Source organism: Gavia stellata, chromosome 10, assembly GCF_030936135.1.
Source record: "Gavia stellata isolate bGavSte3 chromosome 10, bGavSte3.hap2, whole genome shotgun sequence".
Taxonomy (NCBI): Eukaryota; Metazoa; Chordata; class Aves; order Gaviiformes; family Gaviidae; genus Gavia; species Gavia stellata.
The window spans coordinates 6,677,549-6,686,024 of record NC_082603.1 but is presented as its reverse complement, the minus strand read 5'-3'; the positions used below and the strand labels follow the sequence as shown (position 1 = coordinate 6,686,024).

The following is an 8,476-nucleotide window of genomic DNA, read 5'->3' as shown; positions in this document are numbered from 1 at the left end:
ATGGTCAGGAGGGTCCAGCTTCTGGAGGGATAGCAATTTTGGTGCCACCTCCCCGAGGTCAGCATGGGGCAGCTCAGGATCCTCTCACCCCGAGGCAGGCGTGTGGGCGACGTGTGCTTGCCCTGCAACCTGCGTGTGCACGCAGGCGTGTGCGCACAGGCGGCAGCGCTTTCTGCTAGCGCTGGCATCGCTCTCCCTCCCCTCGGGTCCGGGCTGGGAGGTGCAGAGGGCTGAGCAGGAGCGGGGATGGGACAGCGAGAGAGCTGCTGGGGTGGAAAAATACTGGGCAGTGCCTGCAGTTCGCTGGGTGCCCCTTGCCACCCATCTGCCTCTGAAGCGGGTGCTCCCGCACCCATGGTGGGGCTGGATTTCTCCTTCCTCGCGTGACAGTGACCGGTCCTGTGCCCTGCAGCGAGGGTCTTGGCTGCAAATCCAGGTGCTGGAGGCTGTTGCCTGCTGCACGGGGCAAAGCGGGGTGTTGAGCAGGCATGGCCGGTTCCCCCAGCCCCAAACATGTGCACCGAGCCAGGGCCTGGGCCCAGGGCTTGGGGGGGGCTCCAGCTCCTCCCTCGCTTCCCCCGCTGCCTTGTTTACCCAGGGCGGCTGATTTCCATCCCTGTGAGTTATGCAAAGGCAGCCGCTAATGTAAACGCCGCGGAGAGCCCTGGATCTGCTCCCGCCGCCGCTTGCCCAGAACTATGCGAGATGAGGGGTTGTTTTTGTCGGGCTGGGGTGGGGTGGGGGGGTTGCAAAATGGACCCAAAACCCCCGGCCCCCCCTTCCCTCAGCTTTCGGGAGAAGCGGGGGACTTCCCCCCGCCTTTCCCCGCGACGGGGGGCAGGGGCATTCCGGCCGCCGTGCCGCCGCTCCTGCCGGAGGAGGTGGAGGAGGCGGGGCGGCGGCCCCCCCGTCCTGCCCCCGGCCCCGTCCTGCCCCCGGCCCGGCCCTGCCCCCGGCCCGGCCCTGCCCCCGGCCCGCCAGCCGCTGCCCAATCAGTGCGGCGGGGCCGGCGCTGCGGCGCCATAAAGCGGCGGCGGGCGCGGCCCCGGGAGCCGAGCGTGGGAGCCCCGCGCCCGCCCGCAGCCGCCACCGCCGAGCCCAGGTAATGGCCCCGCGGGGGACGGGGGGGGCCCGCGCCCGCCACCACCCGCGCCTTCCCCGCCGCAGCCCCTCGGGGCGGGGGGCGGCTGCTGGCAGCCGGCGGACAGACCTTCCGGGGGAGAGTTCCTGCTTCGCTTTATTTTTGGTTTTGGGGGGGCGGGCGGGCGGCTGGAGTTGTCCCTTGAAAACAGCTGCTTTTTGCAGTTTTTTTCTTCCCAAGGCTCTTTCGCCGCTTGCTTAAACACGCGTGCCTCCCTCCCTGCCAGGAGATGCACGCGCGGGTGGCGCCTCTCGCCGTGGAGCGGGGCCCGGGGGGCCCCCCCGGGGCCAGCGGAGCCCCGCCATAGCGGGGTGGGCTGGGGAGGTCTGCTCGGGGCAGCCCCAGCCTCCCTGCAGAGAGGGGTCGGGTGTTGGAGTGACTTCCCGAGTCGCTTCCCATTTCCAAATGGGTGGCGGTTCCCCGCTCCCGCAGACACGCGTGGCCCGCGGCTGCCGTGGTGCTGCCGCACGTGGGCCGGCTGTCCGTGGCGGGCCGGCTCCAGGCTGCGGGGGCTCGGCCGGGGTGCTGCAGGTCCCAGCCGGGGAGCAGAGCCCCGGCAGCCTCCCCGTGGCTGCCTGGAGGCTGCTGCCTGCTTGCGGGGGGGGGGGGGGGGGGTTGCTTCTCTGCCTGTTGCTCGCTTTTGCGTTGCTTCCTGCCCTAGACGGCGCTTGTATAACTTCAGACGGGCTGGTGTGAGGAGGCAGCTGGGCTGGCAAGCTCTCCTCGCTGAGACAAGTATATTAAGAAAGCCCCAGCTAAGCTTTCCTTGTGCCTTGCTCTGGAGGAGTGGTGAGTGGGGGGGTGAAAAGTTCACGCGGGGCTGAGGAGCACTTTTGAAGGCTGTTGCTTGGTGGATAGGACCTAGTTTATTGGCAGGATGTGGGCAGGAGTTTGGGTATTCATGGGATGCTTTGAAGGCGTTGCTTCTGGAGCAGGGCTCTCCTAGCTGCCTGCATCTGCCAGAGCTGCTGTGCTTTCTGCCTGCAGAACGGGATGGGACAGCTGGAGATGGCAGCCAGCCCCAAGACCAAGCTGTCTCATGCTCCTCCCCAGCTGAAAAATCTGGGAGTGCAAGGAAGGGCTAACGGTTGGGGTTGGTTTTTGTATCCTCCCTGCAGGAACCCCCTCGTCCGGTCTGCAGCCATGGCCACCTCGGCGAGCTCCCACCTGAGCAAAGCCATCAAGCACATGTACATGAAGCTGCCACAGGGGGAGAAGGTCCAGGCCATGTACATCTGGATCGATGGGACGGGAGAGCACCTCCGCTGCAAAACCCGCACGCTGGACCACGAGCCCAAGAGCCTTGAAGGTGAGAGGGCAGGACCAGGATTCACAGCCCCTCGCCAGGTGGAGGAAGCAGCCGGGCATGGCTCCGGGGAAGGGATGCCGTTTCTTCCTTTTCATGGCAGAGGGATTTGGGGAAGATGCTGCTCCTCACCCCCTCCCAGTTACCCCCTTCCCCAGATATCCCGGGGGGGGGGGGATGTTCCCAGCTCTCCAGATGCGGAGTTTCAGTGAGATGCCTGGGGTTGGGAACCAGCCCCTGGCGCTGCCCCTGCTGCGGAGGGGGCTGTTGGCAGGGGCTGGGGGCTGTTGGCAGGGGCTGGGGGCTGTTGGCAGGGGCTCGGCGGCCCATTGACTCTCAAGTACTCGGTTTGGCCGGAAGTAGTTTGGCAGAAGAAAGTGGAGGGGAAAGAATGGAGCTATCCGGTGTAATTAAGAGCTTGTGTCCCTCAGAACAAACAGTCCCAGCTTACACAATAATAGCATTAGGATTTTCCCCAGGTTGCCATGGTGCTGGCTGGAGACAGTTATGAAATGAAAACACTGTGTGTGACTGAGCAGAATTATCTCTTTTTTTCTTTTTTTTTTTTCCTTTTTCCTCTCCTTTCCCCTTTTCCCTCTAAGGGAGTGGTTGGCACAGCTCCTTTGAAATTTTTGTGCTTCCCATCCTCCCACTTTCCCCCCAGGACATGGAGGAGATAACGTTGCCCGGGTGGAGTTCACTGCTGCTCCTGCTGTGCTTTGACCTGGAGGGCAGTGTGCAGCCAGGAGGGGTGGGCAAGGGGGCCCGGCTGGCCATACTCCTCCTCCATATGAGACTCCACCTGTATGTGATTTGCTTTCCCACCTTCTCTGGGCCATGCCACAGCAGTGAAGGTATTTTATGGCTCCCCTCATTCCTACAGCTTGAAGATATCTCATGCTCTGCCCTCTCCCATCTTGCCTAGCCACCCCTGCGAGGAGACTGGGCGCTCCGCTCATCTTGGTGGTTGTTGCAACATGGGAAACGTCCTCAGTGCCGCTCAGTTCGCTTGGTCTTGGCCGGCAGCCCAGCTCCTCGTGTTTCCCAGGGTGGTTGGGGAATTGCACTCCCCTGTTTTCTGCTTGTTTTGGGTTTTTTTTTGGTTTTGCTTCCCCCATTTGGAACAAAATCAGCTGAGCTGGGATTAAACCCATTGTAGGTCTGTTCTCTATAAGCATCTTCACCTCTGTAATACTGGAGGGTGGCAGGGAGCCCATTCTCCTGGTGACCCAGGACCCTGGGTCACCGTGGCTTGTTCCTCTCTCCGCTCCAGATCTCCCCGAGTGGAATTTCGATGGCTCTAGCACCTTCCAGGCTGAAGGCTCCAACAGTGACATGTACCTGCGACCTGCTGCTATGTTTCGGGACCCTTTTCGCAAGGATCCCAATAAACTAGTTCTCTGTGAGGTCTTCAAATACAACCGCCAGTCTGCAGGTGAATGGACATTCTCGTGGTGGAGGTGGCATTTCTGGGGAGGGGAAGGGGAGACCTGTCCAAATGCTGTTTGTACCCTTAGCATCATGCATGGCACGGAAATAATTCCTGCCCTGAAAGTAAAAGGCAAACAAAAAAAATAGTGCTGGTGGTGGAGAGAGGGCTGGTCCTGGGATTCTTCACCAACACTCCTGGGACTCAAACTGTAAATAAAGTGGAAAAGGGGAATGGAGGTGGAGATGCTAATAAGCCTCATGCTGCTTTTCTGTTCTAGATTCAAATCTCCGACACACCTGCAGGCGGATTATGGATATGGTGTCCAACCAGCACCCCTGGTTTGGGATGGAGCAAGAGTACACTCTTCTGGGGACAGATGGACATCCATTTGGCTGGCCTTCCAATGGCTTCCCTGGACCCCAAGGTAACCTCTCGGGAGTCTGCGCTGGAACAAGGCAGGAGTCCGCGTTTGAACTGTAAGGCGTGTGACACAGCTTCAGGCGAGCCAAGAGATTCGAGGTGTTTCTAGAGCTGAAGGTGGACAATAGCAAGCAGGATACTAGCTAAAACTAACTCGGGAAATTAAGATTGTTACGGAAAGGTGGTGATTGGCTGCATCCAAATTTGTGTTCAGGTTGTTAGTCTGCAAGTGACTTAAACTCATGCCCAGCGTGACAGAGCACAAGCTCAGGCTATCAGAGGAACTCGCTCTCCATCTCTGCTCTGCTAGTGCTTCCATGAAAAACAGATTTTGGGGCTTTCCCACACCTCCTGAGCCTTTGGGAGTTCTTCCCTGCGTGGGCTCTGTCTTCACTGCATTTGAGCTTTTTTCCTTCTGGAAACTCACGTTCACCTGTGCTGTTGCAGGTCCGTACTACTGCGGTGTAGGGGCAGACAAAGCCTATGGCAGAGACATTGTGGAGGCCCACTACCGAGCGTGCCTTTATGCTGGTGTGAAAATTGGAGGAACCAATGCAGAAGTGATGCCAGCCCAGGTAAATTGTTCGAGGTACCTCAGGGGATGAGATGGTACAGAAAAATCCTGCCTGCTCTGAGCTGTGTAGTTCTACCAACGATCAGAGCGTAAGGGGGTGGGAAGTGCTTCACTGAGAGTGTCTCTGCACCACTGAGCCAGTTGACTCCTCCTCCTTGTAGTGGGAATTCCAGGTGGGACCATGCGAAGGGATTGAGATGGGGGATCACCTCTGGATTGCACGCTTCATCCTCCATCGGGTGTGCGAAGACTTCGGTGTCATCGTGTCCTTTGATCCCAAACCCATCCCTGGGAACTGGAACGGTGCTGGCTGTCACACCAACTTCAGCACCAAGAACATGAGGGAAGATGGAGGGCTCAAGTAAGTTTTTTTGAGATGGGCCAGTAGCATCTGTTTGCTAGGCAGCAGGCTGGACTTGTGGCAGTGAGCTTTTTGCAGAGCTTTTGCCACGTGGGAGACATCACTTGTGCTTCGCATTATGTTTGAGCCTTTCTTCTGGATATATATTTTTTGGGGTTTGTACAATGATATACTCCCATCTTTCGTGCTGGGTGGGGAATTCAGCCAGCAGTACAGCTCCTTCACTCCATCAGTGCTGACAGAAGTAGGGGTGGCCAAGATGCAGCTATTCACAACAGGCTGTCCAGTTCTTGATCCGCCAGTGCTGGAAACAGACAAACAAATAAACTCAGCATAGGCCTTTATTTTTTATAACCATGATGAAAGAGAAAGACCATTTGCTTCTGTCTAGGCCAGGCTGTGGAAGCAAATGCCATGTTTTCTTAAACACGAAGATCCTGCAAATGTAAAGCCTGAGTTCCCACATGGGACTGATGTGCAGGCAGGGACCTTACAGCACTGCTGGGTTACGGTGGAGGTCTGTGAAGGGATACTTCCTGGCAGCTGCGTTTTCTTGCCTTAATTTTAGTGATGCCCTGAGATAATAAGCCAACCGCTGACCATGTCAGCTTCCCAAATAGAAACTTCTGTGTTAAGAAGTACGCCCTCTGAGAGCAGATTCCCCCATGGTAATGTGCCTGTGGGATTTGGCTGTGGGTCAAACTGGTGGTGTCCCACACACAGCACTCCCAAGGGACCCTGTGGGATTTGGCCATGGGTATCCTTTTCCAAGAACCAGCCTGAGTCAGAAGTAGGAGTGGAGGGAAGCCCTGTGTTGAGATGATCAGAAAAGTGGGTTGTAGGGCATGGGCTTTTTCATGAAGGGTCTTGGGGACAGTGATGAACCTGTTGTTGCTTGGATGCAACAGTCAAGAGTGGCTCAGCTCATACTGCCCATCAGACACTCACCGTGTCTTCCCCTCTTCCTTGCTCCCTTCGCAGGCACATTGAAGAGGCCATCGAGAAGCTGAGCAAGCGTCACCAGTACCACATCCGTGCCTACGACCCCAAAGGGGGGCTGGACAATGCCAGGCGCCTGACAGGTTTCCATGAGACGTCCAACATCCACGAGTTCTCTGCTGGCGTGGCCAACCGCGGTGCCAGCATCCGCATCCCCAGGAACGTGGGCCACGAGAAGAAGGGCTACTTTGAGGACCGCCGTCCCTCCGCCAACTGTGATCCTTATGCTGTGACAGAGGCCCTCGTCCGCACGTGTCTCCTCAACGAAACTGGAGACGAGCCTTTTGAGTACAAGAACTAAGCGGACTGCGCCCACAGACACCGCCTTCCCCCCGCACTTCCCGCACCCCTAAACTTCCCTTCTAGATGTAATCCCGAGGGTACAAGATAACACGTTTTGTGTCTCAGTAACTCTTGTTGTCTTGAGGTGGGGAGGAGGGCAAATTTAGTTTTATCAATGTCTGTTTGTCATTGACTCTTCAGAAGACAAGAGGAGGAGAGGGTGTTAGAGAACTTTTAACCACTTTTATTTTTTGTCTAATTCATGTGTACATCTGATGGGATCCAGTGGCTTCCAGGGACAGACTGCACACAGAAAAAGCCAGTAAGCGAGTGGAAAGCTTAAAAATATAGCTGACTCCCCCCAAGAGTCAAATTTGGGGTGTTAGCCCCACTGCTGGCTCTCTGCAGGCTAATGGTTCTCTAAGGTTGGTGCCCTTCTGCAGAGAAGGGAAGATGGGAGCTGTGATGGAGCCCTGCGCACTCCTGCCTGTATGGTGCGATGGGGAGATCTCCACCCTCTGGCCACTCTGAGGTTTCTGGGAATCTTCTGGCATTGAGCTCAGCATAGGAGCGTTGAGGAGAACTTCTGGTTCTGTCACTGGAAGTCAACTGGTCTCTGGTTCATAACACAGAGTGAAGTAGTATTTTTCTATTTAAATATAAAAACAAAAAAAATTATATATGAAAGTGTTTTTTTTTTTTAAAAAAAGAGATGATGTTCCAATGACTTGCCCAGCTAGAGCAGGCAGAGCTCCTGAGGTTGCTGTTGGAGGGCTTCCAGGCGGGACTGAGGGTGTGCTTGGAGGGCTCGGTGGAGGAGACTTGGATGAGATTTGTTTCAGCAAGGAGTGGAGTTTGCAGGAGGCGGTTCCCAGACCCGGGAAGCCCGCAGAAGCATTTATCACTGTAACTCGAGCAGCTGCAACGCGCTTATGAGCGTGTTAGATCAACAGGAGGAAGGTGTCCCGAACTAGGAGTTGACCGGTCAACTTAACCGTGTTCTGGACAGAGCTGTGGGTGTTTTACCTTTCCAGCAGGGCTAGCATGTCACTAAAGCAGGGCTTTTGATAAAGGAGGAAAAAAAAAGGTTTAGATTTTTTTTTTTTCATAATGTTCTTAGTTTCTAAAACTGAATGGTTTTACAGAGACCGTTGATGTCACTGTTGTGTCCTGGCTGTCAGGCTGCCTGCTGTGATGGGGGCTAGGAGAAGGGAGAGGCCACCCGTCCCTCCCGGCCAGCCCTGGCACCTCCCAGCTCATGCAGGGGGGTTCAAACGTTCCAGGATTTTACACTTGGGTATCTTAGATGGTGCCAGTTATATTCTGTTGCATTTGGACTTCTTCCGACATAGGTTTTTTTTTTATAAAAAAAGAAAAAAAAGAACAAAACCTTAATTCTGACTTCTGCCTCCTTTCTGTGATTCATCCTGGCAGCTTCTCTTGTATGCATGTTGCCTTCACTGTTTGAAGGGAATTTGACCCTGATAGTGGGTAGGTTTTGGCTTTTCACTTTTGGGGTGAGGGTCTTGCAATCCATGTGTGTTCCCCAGAAAATTGGGTTTTGTTGGTGGCTATAGATTCTCTGGTGGGTGATGGTCTACCTGTGACTGGAGTAGGGTTCTCTCTGTATGGGAAAGGGACTGGGTTTGTGAGTGTCCATAGGGAGGGTTATGGGGTAAGCACAGGTGTTTGTGCATCTCCCCAGCCTCTTCCACACAGGTTCTACAGGATGTAGAAATCCCACAGAAAATAAAATTCCAGCGAAATTAATGAAAAAAGGGGCTTGGTGGAAGAGGACCCTTTCCCCGTCTCCCTAGGGAGAAAATGCTGCTCATCCACCTTTGGTATAAACCCAGGCATTTAGAAAAGTAAGCAAGGTAGTAGAAACATATTGCATTGCTCTCCAAGTCCTTTATTTAGTTTGTGGTGCTATTTCCTACCTCCCCAAGAGGTACTTTCTT

At 55.5% G+C, this 8,476-nt stretch overlaps 1 protein-coding gene across 1 annotated transcript; it reads left to right on the top strand.

Moving 5' to 3' along the window:
- Positions 1-1,072: 1,072 nt before the first annotated feature.
- GLUL (glutamate-ammonia ligase) lies at positions 1,073-7,910 on the top strand. Its single transcript, XM_059821961.1, has 7 exons — positions 1,073-1,102; positions 2,260-2,450; positions 3,721-3,882; positions 4,157-4,303; positions 4,747-4,874; positions 5,035-5,234; positions 6,216-7,910. Exons 2-7 carry the CDS (start codon positions 2,285-2,287, stop codon positions 6,532-6,534), a joined length of 1,122 nt encoding a protein of 373 aa, XP_059677944.1. The 5' UTR covers positions 1,073-1,102; positions 2,260-2,284; the 3' UTR covers positions 6,535-7,910.
- Positions 7,911-8,476: the final 566 nt, after the last annotated feature.

Coding starts and splice junctions, on each gene's coding strand:
- GLUL (XM_059821961.1), top strand. CDS start 2,285: ATGGCCACCTCGGCGAGCTCCCACCTGAGCAAAGCCATCAAGCACATG. Junction 2,451..3,720: donor CGAGCCCAAGAGCCTTGAAG/GTGAGAGGGCAG, acceptor TCTCCGCTCCAG/ATCTCCCCGAGTGGAATTTC. Junction 4,304..4,746: donor TGGCTTCCCTGGACCCCAAG/GTAACCTCTCGG, acceptor GTGCTGTTGCAG/GTCCGTACTACTGCGGTGTA.